Source organism: Vipera berus (assembly GCF_964194415.1).
Source record: "Vipera berus genome assembly, chromosome: 5".
Classification (NCBI taxonomy): domain Eukaryota; kingdom Metazoa; phylum Chordata; class Lepidosauria; order Squamata; family Viperidae; genus Vipera; species Vipera berus.
In genome coordinates this window covers 73,054,705-73,078,673 of record NC_138207.1, presented here as the reverse complement: position 1 = coordinate 73,078,673, position 23,969 = coordinate 73,054,705, and the positions used below count along the sequence as shown (strand labels likewise).

At 36.3% G+C, this 23,969-nt stretch overlaps 1 protein-coding gene across 4 annotated transcripts in view; it reads right to left on the bottom strand.

The window, feature by feature from the left end:
- EXOC6 (exocyst complex component 6) overlaps positions 1-23,969 on the bottom strand; it is a 128,101-nt gene that overhangs the window by 67,946 nt on the left and 36,186 nt on the right. For all 4 annotated transcript variants that reach the window (XM_081328202.1, XM_081328203.1, XM_081328204.1 and 1 more), the window contains exons 3-17: positions 22,277-22,324; positions 22,089-22,179; positions 21,250-21,295; positions 18,345-18,549; positions 17,346-17,501; positions 16,366-16,434; positions 13,235-13,318; positions 13,109-13,155; positions 11,461-11,581; positions 8,497-8,568; positions 7,193-7,290; positions 6,401-6,506; positions 4,944-5,053; positions 1,953-2,064; positions 999-1,133 (exon numbers count right to left, since the gene is read on the bottom strand). In XM_081328202.1, coding sequence (XP_081184328.1) covers positions 999-1,133; positions 1,953-2,064; positions 4,944-5,053; positions 6,401-6,506; positions 7,193-7,290; positions 8,497-8,568; positions 11,461-11,581; positions 13,109-13,155; positions 13,235-13,318; positions 16,366-16,434; positions 17,346-17,501; positions 18,345-18,549; positions 21,250-21,295; positions 22,089-22,179; positions 22,277-22,324 — 1,500 coding nt within the window. The remainder of the gene's footprint in view (positions 1-998; positions 1,134-1,952; positions 2,065-4,943; positions 5,054-6,400; positions 6,507-7,192; positions 7,291-8,496; positions 8,569-11,460; positions 11,582-13,108; positions 13,156-13,234; positions 13,319-16,365; positions 16,435-17,345; positions 17,502-18,344; positions 18,550-21,249; positions 21,296-22,088; positions 22,180-22,276; positions 22,325-23,969) is intronic.

Here is a 23,969-nt window from a genome sequence, read left to right as displayed (position 1 = left end):
AAAATATCCACTGTGTATAATGAGTTTGCTTAACAACCAAAGGGTTCACTTAATAACCACTGGAAAAAAGACAATAAAATTGGGAGCAAACACAGTGTCTTGTTTAACAACTGCCACAACTTATGACTGTAATGCCAGACTCAATTATGGTCATGAGTTGAGGACAACCTATAGTGGGACAAATGTAGGAAACTCGGTAATACGTGCCTGTGTAATAACTGTAGCCTATGTACACTGGTTTAAATTTATTGTCAAATAAGCAAACGCATAAAAGCCTATATACCTGACATTCTCTTTTTGTGTTTTTTCCCCCCCTCTGTTGGAAACTTCACAAAGCTATGTCTTTCCTAATGAAAATACCTGGATGAACCATCAACATGTATAATCAAGCTTGAGAAACGTATAGGTGTAACTGAAGATGATGAGCACAAGCACATTTTAGTTGTGCCTCCTCCCAAATATGACCTCATCATTCCAATGTAATATATATAGTTCACCATGGATTAATTTAATGAGATTAAGTTATTTTAAAATAAGCAGCACTCTAAAGTGATTATTTTTATATCATTACAATGATGTACTTAAGTTGATATCACCTATTTCAGTTAATGTACTCTTTATAGGTGAGTGGTGTGGTGGCCTAGAGTAGAGCTCTCGCCTCACAATCAGGAGGCAATCCTAAGTAGCAGCAGATATTTCTCAGTAATAGTCTGCTGCAAACTCTGCATAGGCGTCAGGAAGGGCATCTGGCTAGTAAATGCTCAGCTTAATCAGTCACCCCAACCCCATCCCGAAGTAAAGGATTAGAGGGATTAAAAGAAAAAAAGATAACTATTTGGAACTTTTATGATGCTGAGTCACTTTACCTAGTATGTTTGGGTACTGTTATTCACACATTTATAAACTGTACATAAAACATGGAACTAAAGCACGATATCTAGAAATAAAGAATTTGGCTGTTTAGACAAGGACTTGAAAACTGATTACAACTTACATACCTTAAATGTTGAAAGACCATACAGTCTTGCTGTGTGGAGAGTTTCTTGGGAAATATTTGTAATGTTAGTTATAAAGTCTTCAAGGTATTTACATGCTTGTTCCAAATGTGTCGTGTTTATGATAATTTGCACCAGCTTAAAAAAAATGTGAAGACAAAGATATAAGAACCAATTCTGATAAAGTCCCTTTTTAAAATTTCAGATTAGATTTAAGTCACTGATAATTATGGAGCCCCCTCCCAAACAGAAGTATATAACACAAAAACAAACATATAACATGCAATGGATTGATTAGAACAAAGCAGGCATGTCTGTATTAAAGACCGATTGTCATTTTAATGTGGAATACCAATGTATGAAAAAACTCCCATTGTGAACATTATATGTGAACATTTTCTAGCTTCAGGAAATCTTTTTTACACTTATATATCCACTAAGAAAACCTTAAGTTGTTCCCTACAGAATACCTTTATGCTGGATAGCACATACTTTACTATGTCTATTGGGATTCTCAGTCATCCAGGTCATAGTTATCCCAAAGGTGCTTTTTCACGAGGGAACTGGACTTTCTTGTTTTTTCTTTGAAGAAAGACCAGTTGCCTTGTGAAAAAGCACTTTTGGGATATTTTCCTATGCTATTTTTTCACCATTTACTTGGACTGGAGTCGTGGTAAATGGAATCTAACCTACACGAGGAGTCTATCAAGCACTACAGATTTAACATATTAAATCACCTGAAAATTCCCCCTGGGGAGGCACAGGTTCAAGCAAGGCATAACTAATACCAAGGTGTATTTTAAACCAACTTATCCACAATTCCTGATTTTCTTTGAAAAGTTCTGGGGAAATCGCATCCTTCCCAAGGAAAAGGTTTGGAAGTCCCTGAACTACTGAAAAAGTTTCAAAAGCCCCTGACAATGTACTGAATCTTAGAAAACACACCTCAACACTTACCTCTGTCAAACCTATGTGAGGTTTTTTAATGAGGTTTTGTAAACAACTGCTTAAAGTTCTAGTCAGCAATAAATTTGTAGATTTTCTAAGCATGTCATCTATCTCTGTTGAACTGCAGAAAAAAAATGAGATACTCTGAAAACAGATGAACACACTGCATATAAAATTACTAAATAAACATGCAGCTTTGTTTCTTTCCTACCACCTGATTATAACCCAGTGTCAATATAACTCTTGGCACGTTGATTGTCTTGGAGAACAGCTTTCCATTTAACAGATATCCTTACCAGTCTTCAACTCCATATCCCACCCTATATAGATACATTTTGCGACCAATAGAGGTAGTCCTTGACTTACGACCACAATTGAGCCCAAATTTTCTTTTGCTAAGTGAAACATTTGTTAAGTGAATTTTGCTCCATTTTAAGACTTTTCTTGCCACAATTATTAAGTGAATCACTGCAGTTATTAAGTTAGTAACACGGTTCTTAAGTGAATCCGTCTTCCCACTGACTTTGCTTGTAAGGCAGTCGCAAAAGCTGATCACATGACTCCGGGACACTGAAACCATAATAAATATGAGTCAGTTGCCAAGCACCTGAATTTTCGTCACGTGACCATGGGGATGCTGCAACGGTTGTTAAGTGTGAAAAACGGTCATAAGTCACTTTTTCAGTGCTGTTTTAATTTTGAATGGTCACTAAATGAACTGTTGTAAGTTGAGGACTACCTGTATATTGTTTTAGTTACTCCGGAGAGCAACCTGCAGAAATTTAAACCTTTTCCACGTGACTCTTGACTTTTACCTTCTTCATTTTGGGGATTCTGCACAGCCTCCACCAACTGTCACTATCTTTCCCATTATGTGCTGCCAACACTCTCCACAGGCCACTACAGTGGGAGCAAAACTGAAAAATAAAATCACCCCATCTTTGCTCCGTGGCTTAGCATTACATAATGAGAAAGCGGAAAAAGTCAACTATTGTAGAATAGACATGCCACTGACAGGTCAAGGAGAGGAAATTAAGATGCTCTGCTCCACAGCTTCAGTGGAAAGATGATGAATCTATGTGGCAATGCTCTGTGTGATGCAGAAGCCAACTGGATTTACCTGGAAAATTAATTAGTTTGGTTTTCCCAAAGCTAAATGGAACACCAATAGAAACTTACAAGAGGCGTACTAAAATTAGCACATCAAAAATACTGCTACACTATCACTACATCATCACTCAATCGTTACACTGGTTTAATATGAAGCTAACACTAACCACAAGGAGTTAATCTTTTCTCTACCTGCAAAATCTAAGAGCTAGCACATGTGATTTGGCAAAAGTCCAAGGAAGATGGAAAGCATAACATTTTGGAAGGTTCTTGTGTATTAATATCAAATAGTGTTTAGTGAAGTTCCTAAGACTTAATTTAATTTACATAATTTGTTGCCCCATCCTTCTGGAAGCATGATAATACATACATTATTTTCATGATGTGGATACAATATTCTACAGAAACACATTTGTTATTTATATTTGTCCACACATGTAATCGAGTATGTTTGCTTAACTGCCACAAAGGCCTGGATTTCACACAAGCTAATATTTGTTAATAATTTGACAAAATTTAGTATGTGTATTTATGTAATTTGAACTCTAGCTGATAGCATATATTTGTAAAGAGTAATTTGCATAATTAATGAATTCCTGTTTGGAGATGGAGATTAGGAAGCCTTATTAGCTCAGTATTTGTGAAAGGGGAGTAATTTACCATTGTCAACATTAGGCACAGCTTGACAACAAACTGAAATAGTTTCCAGATTTCAACAAGCAAAGAACTACACATTCCATCCAATTAAAGGCAAGTAATGCTTTGAGATTAATGAAAATGGAAGCCTTTGAAAAGTGGAGTAAATGCTCCTTTGTAGTGTGTTCTACCTATCAGAAAATGAATTTCTCAACATTCCAAGAATGACTTTTTTTAATACAAATATATTACTAAAAGTAAAGTTTGAAATTTATTCAAACAACAAAAGAACAAAGCTTTATTCCTTTCTACTGATCTGCATTTGTGAGTGGGGGGGAAGAGAGAGAGAGAGAGTGGCGTGGGGGGAGGAAAGTATTTGAATATCTATTACTTTTTCTAAAAAAATCTGTATAACCTAATGCAGACATGTCAAACACAAGGCCCGGGGGCCGGATGCGGCCCTCGAAGTGGTTTCATGTGGCCCGCAAAGCCATCCTGGAAACAGTGAGGGAACGGCTCCCACTGCCTTGGCCCTGGCCCAGAAACCCTCCTTCTGCCAGAGACCCTCAGATCTGTCCCACTCCTGCCCAGGCCCCCATAGGCACCCTTGATGCGAACGATGTAGAGCTGGCCACGCCCACCCAGTAGGCCATACGCACTCTAGCCACGCCCACCCAGTAGGCCACACCCAACCTGGCCACGCCCACCCAGCCCCCTGAGGGCAACCGCAATGCTGATGCGGCCCTCAATGAAATTGAGTTTGACACCCCTGATCTAATGGGAAAAAAACTTCCTAGGAGTACAGGTATCCTAGACTTACAACAGTTCATTTAGTGACCATTCAAAAGTACAACGGCACTGATAAGCGTCTTGACTATTTTTCCCAGTTACTACATTTGCAGCATCCCCATAATCATGTGATCAAAATTCAGATGCTTGGCAACTGGTTCACACTTATGACCATGGCTTTGTCCAAAGGTCATGTGATCGCCTTTTGCGACCTTCTGACAAGCAAAGTCAATGGTGAAGCCAGATTCACTTAACAGCTGGGTTACTAACTTATTAACTGCAGTGATTCACTTAGCAACCCTGGCAAGAAAGGTCATAAAATGGGGCTAAACTCACTTAACAAATGCCTCACCTGACAACAGAAATTTTAGGCTCAATTGTGGTTGTAAGGCAAGGGCTACCTTCACTTGTGTCCTTTTATAGTTATCTACCCTAAAATCAGACGCTGATTTTATCAATGCTTACCTCCGATGAAGTGACTCTGAAAATTTAAGGCTTGCATAAATAAATTCTTTAACCTGGATATAAATCTGAGGCACTGACTGTGACATTGGAAGTTTCTTTGGAAAACGGTGCTGTGGAAGCAAAACAGATTTTCCATGTGGTACTGTATTTCAAAACGGGTCAAGTAAAAAACAATCTGAACTCAAATCTAAATTATATTTGGTTGTAACTTAGTTACGTGATTCTATTATTGTTTATCTAAAGTTTTATATACAGATAGTCCTCGACTTACAATAGTTTGTTTAGTGACCGTTCAAGGCTACAATGGCACTGAAAAAAAGTGACATAACCATTTTTCACACTTTCGACTGTTGCAGCATCCCCATGGTCATGTGATCAAAATTCAGACACTTGGCAACTGACTTGTACTTTATGACAGTTGCAGTGTCCCAGGGTCATGTGATCACCTTTTGCAAAGTTAATAGGGAGTCCAGATTTGCTTAACAACCGTGTTACTAATTTAACAACTGACTCACTTAACAACTGTGGCAAGAAAGGTCATAAAATGGAGCAGAACTCATTTAAGTAATGTCTCAATTTTGCACTCAATTGTGGCCGTAAGTCGAGGATTACCTGTATATATAACGCCTGATTATGTACGTAAGTTATGAATTTAACTTGTACCTAGTTAAGTTGCTTATTTACACATTTTAATAATTTCCTCCATGTCCTCCATTAAAATTTGGTACTAACCTTTGGAGATGTGGAAAGCCACAACTAAGGCTTTAGAGGGATACACATGGCCTGAAGTCCCATGTCATATATCAATAAGCTACTAAGCTACAGTAAAATCTGCTGGGTTAGGACACTGTGTGACCCTTACTGTTGCATTTTGTAAAGAGTTTGTGCTTAATGTGCCACTTGAACTCAACCAATTGTGATTTATTCTACTACCACAGTTAAGCAACCAATGAGTAAATCAGGTCACTAGAAACAGATCCTGGTTGATGATGAAGATATGATTCAATCAAACTGTAGTTTGCTGCTTTTTTCAGTTACGATAGTAATCTAGTTTGCCATTATTTAGAAGTAAAAAATGCAGCCACTTCTATGCTATTCTCAATCCTGTTGAAACTTATATTTTCCTGTTTATTTATTTTAATTTAATAATATTCTTGAAATAAAAATCTTGTTTTGTGCATGAAAAAAGAGGAGACAAGAGCATGTAAATCTGAATATATTCACTTTTCCTTAGTTTTAAAATCTAACATGTGGAGTCCTGTGTACTCCCTAAGCTTGGTTGTTTGCATGCAGATGTTTCATTACCCACCTAGGTAACATGATTAGTGCTTTGCCTGCTTTCTGGAGTATCTGACACCCATATATGGTCCCAATAGAAGGGAATGTTGGCACACCACAGTCTCATTCATTATTGGAATTAACCAGACAAAAACTAATATGCCACTAAGTTCTCTTACCTTGTCAAGTTCTGGATCTTGAAAAGGAAATTTACTAATCACATGTTTGTACTCTTCCTCATTTGATACAGGAATTGGACTGTAATTATCTGCTTCAAAAATATCCCTGCAGAATTTAAGGAACTAGTTAGGAATATACAGTTCAAGTACAAAATATAATGACATAGATGGGCACAATCCAGCCAGGGTTAAGCTTTACTGCGTTGCATTTCTTGCAAAAGGAAAATTATGCATTTGTAAATTCTGATGTCAAAAATGTTGGTGATTTAAAGTGCTGTAAAGTATAGCTAGAAAAGGGGGCAATAAGTATCCCAGCTGCAATTAATTGTTAGTCTGGGTACATAAGAACTCATAACACACTAATCAACAAATATTTGTGAAGCTACAATCAAAAAGAAGCAGCTTCATATGGAAATGTAACCTTATTATACTACACTAAGTTGAAATCCCCATAATATAGGACTAGTGGTCATGGTATATTAATCAAAGCAATAAGTAACCTCTGTGTGTGTGTGTGTGTGTGTGTGTGTGTGTGTGTGTGTGTGTGTGTGTGTGTTAGACAGATAGACAAAATAAACACATGGAATTATCAAATAAATAAAGCCTCAAATTTAAATTACGTTCCTATCCAGTCTGTCAGAAATGTTGAGATTTCTAAGTTGTTGCCATTTCAGAAAACAAATACCACTGCAAAAGTTGGATAATGAACTCTTCAAATATTTAACCATTAAAAATAAAACCAAAAAGTGGCTGTTATATGGAAAGACTTTCTTCTTATCTTGCAATGCTCACCTGAACAATATAGCCCACTTTTTAAGAAGTGTCTCATTGTACTGGTCTCTTATTTCAAATAAAAGATCAAATAGTCTGTTGACAGGGAAACCATAACCCTAGCAAAACAGGAAAATAAAAGAATATTTCAAAGGTGCAAACAGAGGCAAGCATATAATATTACAAAACTGAGAAGTTTGAGGCCTGTATCCCTCCTTGTTTTTGCAAGGAAAGGTCAGCATACCACAATCTCTTTCCCATTCAATACTCCACTGGGGACTTTCTTTCCTCCTCATTCCCAAAGCAAGCTTGCTCTAATCTCTTTTCTTTTCCACAGCTTCTCATTTATCTCTGCCCTGCTTCATATGGTAATGTTGGAGCTCTTGTAATGAAGGAATGAATGGATACCACTTTCCTTCACCCTGTTCTTTATACAACATAGGAGCCAAGTCCTCTACCACGATTATCTGAATACGTGAACAGAAACGGGGGGGAGGGGGGAGGAGGACGAGGAGAAAGGAAGGGGTTCCATATGAAAAGTTCAACCTTCTCCTTCAATTAATATGCTATTATATATTTCTTGCATTGATCTACTTTGCCATTCCGGCATAAATATCAGTTCATTCTCTTCCTATCAAATGATATACAACGTACGTTCAACCCACAGCTAGTAATGTGACCCCACAAGATCGTAAATTTTTAACATGATGATGTGTGTTTATATACATAACTATCTTATATATTGTATACGCAGCCCAAGACAATTCCTCTTCACTCTGTGCGCCCCAGGCAAGCCAAAGGGATTACAGAAGCCTAATATAGAGTATGGGCTTATAAGCAGCTATCCTAACCTCACCATATTTGAGCGTAGGATATTTGTTTCTTGCTTATAATGTTGATCTACAAGGCCAATTGTAGACAAACTGAGGGATGGGAGGAAAAAAGGACTATTACTTGTACCACATATTGAGCCCCTGAGTGAAGAGCAGAATATATATCTAATAAATAAATATTCAGAAAGATTGGGACTGCAATGCTTAGTATTCTCCCGGAGCTTTGATTTTGCTGAATGGGAATCCCACTACTGTTGTTCTAACAAATCTAGATGATACCAGGTTAGGACAAGTCAAATGTTACTGCAAACACATATGTCTTGTTTGCCAGTCTCTTGTCTTTTTATTTTTTTTTATGCCTTTTCTATGTTTAAGGACATTATTAGTTTATGCTCAATTTTAAGGCAAGTATTTCTTGAATCTAGTTAAATAAATAAGAAAAGGATACAGTAAATAGACATTCCATGCCTGAAATGCCAGCATGTTACCAACCTGCAAAGTATCCGCAAAGACAACTATCAGATTCTTCAGCTCCAGGACAAGATCAGGATCAGTGCAGTAGGACTGAAAATTAAAATATCAGATTACGCTTAAGAAATTAAGCAAATTAATGTTTGTCTACTAATGTGTTGCTCGTTTTCAATAGCTGTAAAGCTTACTAATGGGTGTATTTCCAACAATAGTGTATGGATTTATTTATTTTTAAAGGATAAGTAAGAACAATATTGTAATTTTCTATTGAACTCAGAGAACAGGAAGAAGCAAAGCAGAGAAATCTGGGCACCGTTTCTCCACCTTTTTTTCCATTTCTAAGGAAAGAACCTTTATTAGGGTTTTCTTGCTATCATCTCTTAACTAGCAAACGAAGATAATAGAAGAGGATTCGTGCTGGATCAGCCTAAAAGCCTCTCCAATGTAGCTTTCTGTTCCAAAAGTGGCCAACCAGAGGCTCCTGGGAAGCTTACAAGCAGAGCATATTGGCAACAGGACTTTCTTCTGCTTATCTTTTTCTTTGTGTTTTTTTTTCCTTAAAAACATTTTGCTTCTCATCCAAGAAACTTCTTCAGTTCTGTTCTTCAGTTCCAGAAGTGAAGAAGCCTCTTGGATGAGAAGTGAAATGTTTTCAAGGAAAAACCCAAGAAAGTTTAATTGCCTTTTGAAAAGCATCTTTGGAACAACCATGATGATTGAGAATCTCCATAGATATTCCTCATAAATAATATGTGAGAAGTGTTTGTCTGAGATATACATACAAACACACACACACACACAGACACACACACAGACAGACATCTCTCTCTCTCTCTCTCTCTCTCTCTCTATATATATATATATATATATATATATATATATATATATATATATATGTATATAGATAAATAGATATAGATATAGATTAGATATATAGATATAGATAGTTAACATTTGAAACATATCTTCCCTTGCAGAAAAAAAAGCTAACAGAGCGAGAGAGACCTTGTGGCTCAAGAGGCAAATAACACAGCCTAATATGCAATCAGCCCAGGTTCGAATCTCAGAAGGGTATGACTGACTGATGAAGACTAAAGAGTCAGAAATGCATCTCAGTTCTCCTTTAATTCTTTGTTAGTAATTTACACAAATATATGAACTGTCCGGTGTGACTATAACCTGTTCGATGGCCTTCAAGATAGGCTGAAAACAGGAAATAAAGATTTGCCCCATGTTTGGGGCCTAGCAAGGTAATCTAAATAGTTAACATTTGAAACATATAGATAGATATAGATATAGATATAGATGATATAGATATAGATATAGATATAGATATAGATATAGATATAGATATAGATATAGATATAGATATAGATATAGATATAGATATAGATATAGATATAGATATAGATATAGATATCTCTGCCTCGTGGCTAAATACTACCCACAATCTTATTCACTATTAATTTACCTGATACTCTTCTAAAGTCACTCATGTTGGTATTTAAGTCAGTTTCTGAAAAAGTGCTCTACCTCTCATTTTGCTCCCCATCACTAAATTTCAGATGTAAATGTTGGCTACTCCAATTTCTTCTTTAAGTAGAAACTATAAAAATATTTAAGATAATCTCTGAGCTTGATTAGCGGTGACTGCATACCCACATTCATGCAGTTTGCTTGGCAATTTACAGGTTCTCTTCTTAAAGAATGCTTTTTTTTTATCTTCCCACTCTAGCTTGGATATGTGGGATCCCTGGTGGTCTCCCTTCTAAGGATTAACCAGATCTAACTCTCCTTAGTTTCTGAGTAAAATTCAGATAAGATTGGCCTGATTCTGTCATCTGCTATTTCTGTTATTGATGATAGAAAACAACTTGAAAAATATGGCATGAACATGTGTGGGCTTTTCTATATACATGTTTTCCGTATACATACTTAGCCTTAAGACATGTTTTTTTCAGGCACTTAACATATGCTTTTTTCATCAGCCTTGGGTATCTATAGGGAGCCTGCAAGGTGGCTGTGTGAGGTCAAGTGATGGTTGTTCTCCCACATTCTTGGGTTTTATATGTTTATTTTATTTATGGTTGACTCCTTGTAGATTTTTATGTAGTTTTTAATGGGTGTTATGTTTGTGCGCTGCCCACAGTCACATTTTGTTAGATGGGTGGCTACATAAATGTGATAAATGAACAAAAGAAATAGTCTGGGTTTATGTTAGATAACCATTTGCTTCTATTTACCGACAAACTGTCACAATAAAAGTCCACCAGCTATTAGCAATTTTTGCTCTTTTATTCTTTTATAGGCAAAAAAATGCAAATAATTAGGAGAAGATAACTTGGTAAGACTAAATGGCACTTGTTTTATAATTCCCCAACCCAAGAACAGCTAATAAGGTCCAGTAGCTAGTGTACAACTCTGTTACAATTTAGAGCTGTCCTAAGGCTAAGAGTTTGGCCGGGGAAGTTTACTTTGGGAAAAAGTTTGGAATTATAATGAGAAACTATTTCCTGGTGCTATTTTCAATGCTAAACTAATTCACTCTGACCTAATAAAGAGGTCAGTTGAAACTAATTAGGACAGATTGCAATAATAAGAGCAGATTAACTCTGCATATTCTAAACTGTTCAGACTAAGAAGAGTTTGGAAGACCTGGGGAGTTGTAAATCAGCTGGGGGGATTATGCAGATAGCCCACGGCTGTGACTCAAAGCCAGATAGTGCAAGGATAAACAAAGGCTTCATGGGCTCCCTCCCAAATCTGAGCAATTTTTAATTACCAATACCTCCCCCGCCCTCCACATGTTAGACCTGCATTCTGCACCACCACCACCACCACCACCACCACCACCACCGCCGCCGCCGCAAGACTTCCCCACATTCTCCTTCCTCTAAACATACTCTACAGGGTCTTAAGTAAGTAAATTTAAAGGGAAGCGTCCAAAAAAAGAAAAAGAAAAAGAAAAAAAACCAGTTCACTTACTGAATGAGTTCTAAGGACAGCGATAATCTTTGAAAGTGCCATGTTCCAAAGTTCATCTGTGTAAGCTCTTGTTATTAATCCTTGGGTTGCGTGTAAAATGTGATCCTCCACGACAAAAAAACTGAACAGGATGAGAAATAGTGGAATCAGTGTGACATAAGGGATAAAGGGCAATAAAGCACTCTGCTCTCCCTTTTCCTCCCGCTTTCATCCTCAGCCCCCAAACCTGGAGGCTACACTAGCCATTTCCCAAACTTTTGTAGTGTCGGTCCCATTCGCACCTTTAGTGCTTAACTTAAAGGGAATGTGTGAAGAAACCCACATTTCGCCATTTGATTAGGAAAAGTATATCTGAGATACAGTAATAAATGTAGACGTTTACCCCCTCAGACCGCACCTCAGCGGGAGAGCATATTTTTTGTTCATGCATTCAACATAGCAAGATTGTGGGAAGGCAAGGCAGGACTGATTGCCTAGACTGTGAACTTTATTATAAATCAACAGAAAACCAACACCTGAATATGGGCTGGCTTGTAGTGGACTGAAGACATCTTGGCAATCAATGGATGCTCATAAACGAGAGATTCAGTCAATTGCTATTTAAGAAGGGAGCAGCGTTTTTTGCTTAACAATAGCTGTCACAGTTGCTGTGCATAAGGCTCATGTTTTTTAGACTATGCAACGTCAGCCTGTAAATTCTGGGATGCTGTAGTAGAAATATGATAATTGTCAGCAGCCTTAGAAAGAATATGTCACTAAGGCATCAACAGTCTCTATACCCTAAAGATCCAATTCTTTATATTTAAAAAATATTCTTAAAAGGTCTGAATAGAACAATAAAAGATAATGCAACTAAAAAAGAAAGAGAAAAAAGTTCCAGAAAAAAGAAAAAAATGAATTAAAAAACCCCTCCCTTTGCAAGAAAGGGACTTGCCATGTCAAGGTAATGATTTAACAGCTAACCAGCTTATATAATGTAAGATGTAATGATGAGAATGACTCAGCAGGGTCTGTGTCCCTTTAAGAGCCTTTGTATAAAGGGAAGGGTTAGGGTTAGGGTTGGACTCCACAGATGCTCTCTCTCTCTTCCATTTCCTGCTGTAACTGTGGTTTGTTGGAGCCTGCTGTATTAGCACATGTATGTATATTGTTCCTAGTATATGATATTGTAGATATTGTAAGTAAACCACAATTTACTATAGACCATGGTTCACTGTGTTTACTCCTAGGTTATCTTGTGCAATAAGACTGTGCAAGCTCTGACATGCCACCATCATCATGACAAGTGTAAACAATTCCATGATCTCTTCCTCTCCTTTTAGCTAACAAATAACATCCCATAACCCATTTCTTAATAGGCAAATTAAATTAGTACTATCTTCTTCAATCCAGTTACCACCAAAAGTTCCAAACAAAGCTGTAAGATCTTAACATCTGATAGATCCAATTATTTAATACACACATTATTTACTTTCAAGAAAATATAATTTGACATATGATGATGGGAGGAACAAAGGAGCACAACTGTTCCTACTCCTTGCTATCTTAAAATATCAATTGCTAGTGTTAATATAGCAAAAATAAGGCAAAAAAGCAAATGCAAATCTGTTGAAAAGCTATAATAAGTACAGGTAGCAGCTTTACTCACCCTACAATTTGACTGAAATATCTTCTGTAATCTTCTACTGTTTCATGCTGTAAGAAAAGAACACAATCATTTAACAGAAAGAATGTGAGAGGTTGTATAAATCTTTTCTTTTTTAAATTCAAGTACCATGTTTGACTGTGGCTGTAAAACTAGTCTTGCTTGTTTCCTCCTCTGTTTTCTATAGTAGTTTTCAAATGTTTCTGCATCACCCTAAACAAAAAAATATACACAATTTAAGACATCTCTTTGTTCTCCCAAATATCTTCATGATAAATGTCCCCACACTTCTGAATATGAAAAATAGCTTTTTAAAAATATGGGATACTAATAACTACAAGTATACTGCGTGTACTGTCCGATTCTGTTTTACTAGAGACATTTCATTTTAAAAATACTCCTTTAAATCATTGTTCCAGATAGGTTTTGTTTATATTTATTTATTTATTTATTGGGACTTATATGCCGCCCTATCTCCTGAAGGACTCAGGGCGGCTAACAACAATAAAATACAAATAGGTTGCGTGCCCTCTCAACGGGGGGGTAACGCCTCTCCCCCCATAGCCAAAGGTGGAATATCCTGAACTGTACGAGATGCCGGTATGTAAAGCTACTCGGTCTTGGCCAGGTTGAGTTGGAGCCTGTTCTTCCCCATCCAGATTCGTACCGCTTCCAGGCAACGGGACATCACGTCCAGGGCATCAATGGGTTGGTTCGGGGTGGATATGAAAAGCTGGGTATCATCAGCATATTGATGATACCTCACCCCGAGATTTAGATAGATAGATAGATAGATAGATAGATAGATAGATAGATAGATAGATAGATAGATAGATAGATAGATAGATAGATAGATAGATAGATACCGGTAGATAGAGATATATAGATAGAGATATAAAGATATATATATAGATATATAGATATAGATATAGATATATACACACATATACACATACATACATACATATATATATATAATTCTGTCTCACAGTGGAAGCAATCCCATGCTACTATTTTTCCCAAATTACCGAACAATGCTTAATAGTTTTAGAATGAGCCACCGTTTGAAGTTAATGTCATTTCATGGCTTCTTCATTTTCAGTGATCTTTTAGATCTATCAGGTATAATACTGGAGGGCCAGAAACAGGATATTTGAGGAGCATATAGGAACATTATACCTGATAGATCTAAGATCACTGTTTTTCTAACAGCAACCAAAGATTGATTAGCTAATTCATGTAAGAGTTCATACTATCACACACTGGCTTAATAGACTGAGATATGAATTAACCTGTAAACGATGGGCACATTCAGCTGGGAAATGCTATAGTAATAAAGCATGAATCTGTAATTAACTATAGCTTCTTGTTCCATCCAAAATGGGAAACTATAGCAAACAGCTTCAGAACAAGCCATAAAAATGAAGAAGCCATGAAATGACATTAACTTCAAACGATGGCTCATTCTAAAACTATTAAGCATTGTTCGGTAGTTTGGGAAAAATAGTAGCATAGGATTGCTTCCACTATGAGACAGAATGATATATAGACAACCAAATGGCTTTGGATGTGCTCCAAACCTACAGTATCTGCCTGTTGTCCTTCCCTAAGGAAAAGCCCAGGCCACTGTAACCAGAATCAAATGTTTTTAAATCGCGGAACTTTATTTTATTGTCCTTAGTTCCACAACAGATTATTAGGTATGCAGAATAATAGAGTTGGAAGGTCTTCTAGCCCAGCCCTTTCAGACAAAAGGTTGTCTATGCAAAAGAAGATAAAGCAGTCTCTCTCTTCCAAATGATCAAAAATAGTTTAAGGGTAATTTTCCCCAACATGGATGCTTCCACAGGTTTAGGTTTTCCATTCCTATCATCCAGTAAACGTATTGGCCATTAAGTAGTGAAAGCAAATTTCTGGATCATCCTGATGACTCTCTGACTCTTTCTTACCTATACAAATTCTCCTAGTTGCCTTTATGGTGAACCTTCTTGCAAGAAAACAAGGATTGGAATAAAGGACCAAGGGATCATCCTGCATCATCTCGGGATGTTTTGCTGCTGAGTTAGCAATGAAGAGACTATCAGGGGCACATTTCTTGCTTTCCTCAGTAAGATGTGACCTGCATAAACCTCTGGCTAGGTTCAGGTTAGCTCCTAACCTGTCTAGTGTTCCTATCCAATCAACTGCAGAAAGTCCTATACTCAGCAGGATACTGAGATTCCCTGCTTGTTTAACAGTGTTTATCCTCATAAAGAAAGGGACGCAGTGGCTCAGTGGGTTAGGACGCTGAGCTTGTCGATCAAAAGGTTGGCAGTTTGGCGGGTCGAATCCCGAGTGCCGCGTAACAGAGTGAGCGCCTGTTACTCGTCCCAGCTTCTGCCAACCTAGCAGTTCGAAAGCACGTAAAAATGCAAGTAGAAAAATAGGGACCACTGTGGTGGGAAGGTAACAGCATTCCGTGCACCTTTGGCATCTAGTCATGCTGGCCACATGACCACGGAGACGTCCTTGGACAAGCGCTGGCTCTTCGGCTTTGAAATGGAGATGAGCACCGGCCCCTAGAGTCGGAAACGACTAGCACGCATGTGCAGGGGAACCTTTACCTTTATCTTATCCTCATAAAAATTGAAAATACTGTATATAAATGTTATTTCAAAACTTAAATCTTCCCCACAGTTAAGTGTAATAGAGAGGATATGCAAGAGAAAAGATTACAAACCTAGATCAGGGCCAGGATAGGAAGAAAGAATTGAATACCCTCTCCTGTCAGAGGTCAAATCTCATTTAAAATATGCACATTATCATCAACGTGACTTATGTTAAGCTAGCATGACTCTCATTGTTTTCAGTGAGACTATTCTAAACATTACTTAGCCTCAGCAAATTTTGTAGAGTTGCATCCGATAACCTTGTCGCTAATTTCTTCTTTTTACGCAGCCTTCTCTGTCTTCACCAAGTTGCTTTGGAAAATTAGGCAACAGTACATGGGGTGACAATGGGAATTAAGAAGAGAGGGGAAACGAGGGGGAATGTATTTTCTTTTCCTGCTTGTAAAAAAGGGCCTCTAGTGGCTCAAAGGCTTTCCCGAAGGACTCTTTTTACAAATGAAAAAACAATGCTGCAACTAAATAGACAAGCATTACTAGCAGGCAATAAATTGCATGCACATATTTATTATTAGACTGTACATTCCTTTATATATATATACAAATAAAAGGGTTTCATATATAACATATATACATATGTTCATGTATACATACCAGAACTGAATAAATATGTAGGCATCTATATACAGGAGAAAAATCTACCAGATCGTGAGCAGTCAAAACCTGTAAAAATGCATCCCCCCCCCAAAAAAAACAGGCAAAAATATAACATTCAATCAGCTATAATATTACAAAGCAAACTTAGCATAAATTTAAATAGGCTCAATGAAAACCAATATTGTTTTCTATGAGCAAAATTTTGTTACGAGTAGTTACGTGGTTGTTATGGTAACTAAAGAGTACTTATTTAAAAAGATTACTGCTGTGCTCCACCAATTATAAAATACACTTTATAAAAGTCCTCCCCAAAGGCGCCTTAATCTAACAAAACTGGGGTTTGGTGTGTGAAAGCTTAAAGCTAATAAAGAATGAAAAGGGCAATTGTAGTAATAAACAAAACCAGTGTATTAAACGGTATGTATATAAATTATGCATCTTCTCACTTTATTTTGGGCTGTATAAATTCAACAAAAAAGATCATATGTACTAGGTTATGATTTCCTTTATGAATACAGTAAAATTCATTTGTCACAGAAACATCTTTCATGCTAATAGAACAAAACATCGTTTTCTTTATTGTGACTTTTCTGTGATTTTCCATCTGAAATAAGCTCAAGATGCTTTCCAAAATTATCTCAATCTAGGACAGTTACTGTTGCAATAACTGACAGTTATTGACAGTTTATGTAGGGAAGCTGTTATCCAGGAAGGACAAAATGGAGATAATCTCCTACATTTTCTTCTTTCCTGATAACTAGAAAGAGTAGCATAAAACATTCAGCTAAATCAAATTCATATGAATGATATTTATCAAGCATTATAGCATTTTGTGCCATGAGCATTTTTTTTTAAAGTTTCATCTGATATCAGAATTTTTTAACGTAAACTTCAAATGTCTGCTTATTTCTCAGTTGAACCTTGGTCTACCGTGGACATACCTAACTATCAAAATACAATAAAATCCACTGAAATACCTCCTCTTCATGTTCTTCTTCATCTTCTACGTTTTGCTTTGAAACTATTTCGCTCCTTGATTCTGCAATTCCATTGCTATTTATGTATACATTCTTTCCGCAGCACAAACTGCTCTGCTTCTGAAGAGCAGTATTAAAAGTTTTTTGCTGCTGTGCCTGCATTAATAAAGTGCATACAATCAAGAAAATAATCCATGAGGTCTCTTTTACATCCTAAGAAACAAATGCAAGTCATAACTAGGGCAGAGTAGCAGAAGAGGTGGTCTCCTAATGCTTTAGCTGGATCCAGCAGACCTCAGCAATTTTCAAAATAGTGGATGCAGTGTGGCAAACTTGCTGTGCAGCTGATGATATGAGGGAAACAAATGTGGAAGAAGGCTGCTAAACCTTCCTTCAACCAACCCAAATGAAGTGAGGGATGATATAAAGAACAGAAGGAAGAAGGAAAATATATATATAGTGGGCACATGAAAGCTTCAGTCCTTATCTGACAAAACACTCTGGCTCCATCCAAGCACATCCACTGTACAGCTGGTCAACAGAATGTACCCTTGGCAAAAGAGCCCAGCATGGTCAAATATTTTTGACAGATCCCTTTAAAAGAGCGTTTATGGGAAGAAGACAAACATCCAGCCCATTCTAGACCCCTCTCCAAGGTTTTTGCCGCATAACTAGAGTTACACATGGAGGCTTTCCAGAATGATTACACTGGTTTTATTTTGGCATGCCACCAATGTGAATCTCATTCATCCAGTTTTACCATTTAGATGCAAAAGTGTATTTTACCATTCAAAATGGGTAGGGAAAGGCTATGTTCCTGCAAAGAAGGCTGACATGTGGTGTTTGCAAATACGTATTCATAATGATAATAAAGAGGCACTTGGATGCTATACTTTTATCAGAGAAAGTTCCCTGAGAATAGGAACAAAAGCTAAATTTGATTGTTGCAGCTAGGCTTTATTTAATAATATAACAAAATGAGCATTTCAGGATGTTTACCTGTTTCATTGCCATTTCACCAATTTTATCTGAATGCTTCCGGATGCTCTCCAGGAAGTCCTTCAGATCTGACATGGAAATCCCTTTAATTTCCTCACGAAGCTTTGGAAGGTTCCCCATCATGATTTGGCAAAACCGATACTGTCTAACTCTAGGGAAGTATATGTTTTCTAGCTGTTCCATTGTTTTTAGAGCAGAATAATATCTAGGGGAAAAACAAGAAACCATCTTTTTTAAGACATAAAGGGGGGGGGAACATAGCAAGCATATTTTTTTAAACAAAAAAATAATAATAACGGCCTAAATTCCTGAATAATCTAGTCTCATATAAGAGTGGAGAAGAAAAGGAGGGAAAAATGGCATTGGATTCACTTTGGAAGGTTTGTTTAAAATTACTCCTCATTAAAGACTAAAAACATTTGGAACCTCAAGTTTGATTGTGTTTGCTGGATGAATTCTTTTTCAATCATTTAACAAAGAAAATTATGTAAGAATAAAATTTTGTAAGAATTTTTTCAGAATATACAGCAAAAGGGTAAATACAGTGCTGATTTTAGAAAATTGTAATGGATTTGAATTAAAGACTTTGAAGTTAATTAAAAGGCCTTTTCCTGTGGGAAATATTTTTGTTTACGGTATATCTAAATAACTGATAAGACAACTCTGAAGTTGGACACTAGAGGGCGGTAGAAGGAAATAAATATATTAATGGCTACCATAAAGCAAGGGTGTCAAACTGCCGGCCCATGGGCCGGATGCGTCATGCAGAAGCCACCCCCATCCCATTGCCGGCAATGGCAAAACCGTCCCGATACGTTGCGCGACATCACGTGACGTCGCAAGTTTGACATGTGTGTTCTAAAGTATTTTTGTGTTGAATGGGTGAAATAATTATAATGCTATCTGCTATTATAGAATTGGAAGATTTTACTGATGAAGAGCAAGTTCTACTGAGTAAAATTGAAATTGATCTGAATGTAGATTTAAAAATGATAACTAATAAAAAGAGAGGAAAAATAATTGATTTACAAATGATACTGGATGATGATTTGATAATTACAAAAGACATATGAATATCAGAAAAATGATGTGGATAACTTCTCTACAATGGATTTTAAAAAGGGACATTGGAATTGTTGAAGATTTTGTAAGAAGTGAGAGTGAAAATATGAACAGCGATATGGACATTTTTTTTCTTTACTGAATTTAAACTTCAGAATGCCAACAATTCTGAGAGAAGAGATAAAGAAAATATGAAAAAGTAGGTATTTAGATTTTGTTTGAGGGAACTAAAGATTGTTGACAGAAAGAAAAAGAATACAAAATCAGTTTATTTGACCAAGGTTAGTATAAGTGGGTTGCTATTTCTGGTAATGTCTAGTGGATTTTAACAGTTTGGGACTATATGACAATGTTTTAAGGATTTTAAGTGAAGATGGAATGTTATCTCTGGTGAAGTTTAATGGATTTTTGATTAAGATTGGATGACAATGCTTTAAAATTTTTATTTGAAAATGAGGTGGGGGTATTTCAATAGAAAATGAGATATAAATGTGAAAGGATGGATTTAAAGTGGGTTTATTAGGAGTCCTGTTGGTGCAGTGGTGGTTAGGCAGTATTGCAGGCTAACTCTTCTGAGCCCACCAGGAGTCCAATCCTGATGGGCTCAAAGTTATCTCAGTCTCCCATTCTTCTGAGGTTAGAAAAATGAGGACCTAGATTGTTGGGAGCAATAGGCTGATATTATAAACCACTCAGAGAATGCTGTAAAACACTATATAAGTCTAAGTGCTATTGCTATTAATAATGTAATTCGAATATTATTAAGATGGAGGGATAAAGTCTTAAAATATTATAGAGAATTGAAGGAGACATGGAATGAAATGGCGTTAAGCTTTTTTTAAAAAAGAGACGGTGTTACACTGATTACACTCGCTGGAGAAGAAGAGGAAAATTTCTTTTCTTTTTTACTTCTTCACTTTTTTAGTTTCAATTGGTTTCTTTCTTTTTTGTATATTTTTATTCTCTGTATAGAATGTATTAATTTTATTTGTATAACGTAATCCTTAATAAGATTGTTACCAAAAAAGTATATTGGTGATATATAGATCCTAAGGGAGACAGAGATTGAAAGATAGTAAGATTTATAAAATAATAATTAGAGAAGGATGAAAGCAAAGCATTTGGCTATATTGTACTCTTTTCCTAGCATATCCAAGCGGCTTTCAACATAATTAAAAAGCCTGAATTTTAATACAATAAATACATGTAGACATTAAATTGTTAGCTCAAAGAATGTGACGTATAGGGTGTATCTCACCAGGAATTGTTATAATTATATTATATACTATATTATATATATTAAGTTATAGTATATTATATATTACATTTTACTATATTATGTATCATGTCAAAAAACAAATAGAAATATTCATTTTTATTTATAATTATAATTATTCATTATTAATATTTACATATTCATTTAGAGCTTGTTTTGAAAGTTGTATGGTGTACCAGATGACAACTGAAGTCAAATATTAACCAGCAAGGAAAATCCCTATTTTGCTATTTTGATCATGTGTTAACTATTCGTTTTTAAATAATAAAACCAAATAAAAAAAACTGGAATTATAAACCAAATTTAATTATTTCAATTTGATGCATATGACTTAAAAGTTTAATTTTTAAAGCCAATTACTAACTCTTCCAAATATGTTATTTTTCCTCATAATAATTGTTCATTTGTAAATGAAAAACATGGAACAAACTGGAAAAGAATACAATCACCAGACCAAATTCATTAAATGTCCTCACTAAAGTAAGCTTTACTACTCCGTCAGTAATTGCAATAGACAAGTGGATGAACCATTAAAACATTTAATTGAGTTAAAAATGATTAATTCACCTTCTGACATTCATCTGCTCTTTCAATTTGCTGTACATCTCCAATACTGTAAGAAAAAAAATGTTAACTGTCATAAATTTCACTATAAAATATATAACCAAAATACAGAGGCTTTCCAAATGATCTGTTCTGTATATAAATGCATTTTTGACATTGTGAAAGTATTACAACATAAGGATCAAAACTTAAGGGGGGGGATCAGTAAAAATAGGAATTTTAGAAAGTTAGTTTAGGCTGATCTCAAAGCATTTTTAAACTTTGTTTTAACTCATTTATCTTTATTGGCCATCCAATGCAGTGAAAATTACAATGGATTCACAGCCAAAAATAGATCACTGCTGTTGTCAGAAACATCTGTTACAGGAAGAACACATCAGGGAATCATGGTGTTTTACAGATAGTGGCAAAAATGTAATGTTTCTCTATCTAATTAAAACCAAACATCAGAAAGGGGGATTTGGGAAATGTTGTACATGACGATGTTTCAGCTTATCTTTGAAACTCTGGGAGTTCCATGAATAGTTATAGAATATTTGTATGGTTAAATAATATTTCTATCTACAAGTTAATATTATAAGCAATATTTCACCTCTGAATATCCTATCAATATCCTGGATATAAATGAATAAATTTAAAAAAAAGTTTAAAAAGACAACTGATTTGAACTCATTTAAACATCCCCTTTAAGTCTTTTAAGCAATACTTTCTTCGGAAAATACCCTGTGTCCCAAACATAGGCTCCATTTTGTATTAGCTGTGTTGAAATATATCTACATTTCACTTTGGTAGTGACATTTAGAGGTATTCCTACGTTTGGCATTTAAGTATTTGTAACTAACCTGGAAGGCACAACTGAAGTTTTTCAACCACGGTCATAATATTCCTCTGCTGAAGTCTACTCTGGATGACTTCCTCTGTCTGAGCTAGCACCTTGAGTATTTTCAAAGATAGTATCGTTAAATTAGGTACACATATGTCACATTCCATAAAACATTTGTTGAATTAATTGCAAAAGCCATTTTCTTACCTCTTTCCCAGCTTCTTGAAGTCTTCTGTTTGTATCAGTAACTTGGACCTTAAAAATGATTTCGCCTTTATTAGAAAAATATGCATATAATGCCCTGATGCAACTGCTCACCCTTGTAATCAGATCATGCTTCATGAGAAACTTAGAACAAAGAAATGTAAATCCAAATTAACTCTACAGCTTGAACTTGAACTTTTGATCACCAAGGGTTTTTGTTAACTTCAATTAATTATGACAGTTCTTTCTAACAGATTCAGTGGCAAACTTCTCAAATTTACTTGGGATTTTTGAACTTTGTTTCTATAGGTCTGTCAAACAATTCAAATCATTGACCCAATTGACCACTGGTCCTTCTTTGATAACCTCAATGAGCTCTATGTGTCACTCATTGTCTGCAAGAAATGGTGATTGCATTTTATGGTAATTAAACATTCATACTTTGCTGAATGCAAACACTGGGAGGTTGATTAACATCAAACGTGGATATTGCCAGCCAAGAGACATTTTAATGCTGCAGGTGCAGGCAATGCTCGACCTCAGAGTTTCCCACATATTAAGTGACTCATTAGGTCATCATAATAAGGGAGCACATTCTAGTTTATTAAAAAACTCATTAAATTCTGAACAAAGATGCTCAATGACCTCATTGAGTCTCTAGTTATATGAATATCCTTTATATAATGCTCTTCTACTCATAACCTCTGGTGAACTACGCTCATTCTGTCTGGTGCACATATTTTTCTTACAAATGTGCAAAGGGAGCCAAGAGGGACTATGTCCACAATTTACCTCCGAGGAAATCTCACAGTATGTTTTCAAGAAAAAAAAAATCCCAACAATTTCAGCCACTTTTTGAAGAAAAAGATCTGCGGGGAGAGGAAATTTCCATACTAGATCTGGGCACCCAGAAAAAAGTATCTCAAAAATATATCTCAGCCCCCTCGGTGAATTAAGCAATGCTGTGAAGGTCTCACCCCGGTGCTTGGAAGCTGTGAGGGTCTGGATGGGGAACAACAGGCTTCAGCTGAATCCTAGCAAGTCTCAGAGGCTCTGGCTTTTGTAGCTCGCCAATTCCAGGACTGTGTCATTTTTAGTGCTGGATGTGGTTGCACTGCCCCAGTCACACCTGGTGCATGATCTGAGGGTCCCCCTGGAATCATGACTCCTGCTCAAAAGAGCAGGTGGCAGTCATGATTAGGAGGGCTTTTGCACAACTTTGTTTTGTGTCCCAGTTGTGCCCATTCCTAGATCAGAGAGTCCTGCTCATGGTCACTCATGCCCTAGTTACCTGTCTATTGGACTACTACAATGCACACTTCATGGGCCTGCCCTTGAAGAATATCTGGAAGCTTCAGCAGGTTCAAAATGCAGTGGCACAGGCAGTTATGTTTGCTTCTAGAATACACAACATTGTATCTCTGCTTCGCAAGCTGCAATGGTTGCCAGTGTGCAATTTAATTCAAGATTCTGGTTTTGACACATAGTCCTCCATAGCATGGGGTAGTTTATCTGAGGGATTGCTCCATTATTGTTGTTAACATCTGCTGTTCTCTCTTAGCCTTCTGATTTTTATTTTTTTTAATACTTGCTATATATTTTTATTGTTTTAAACTTCTACAATTTTGTTGTATGCCACCCAGATTCACTTTCTGTGAGATGTATGCATGCACCCACATAAATTTAACATACAAAC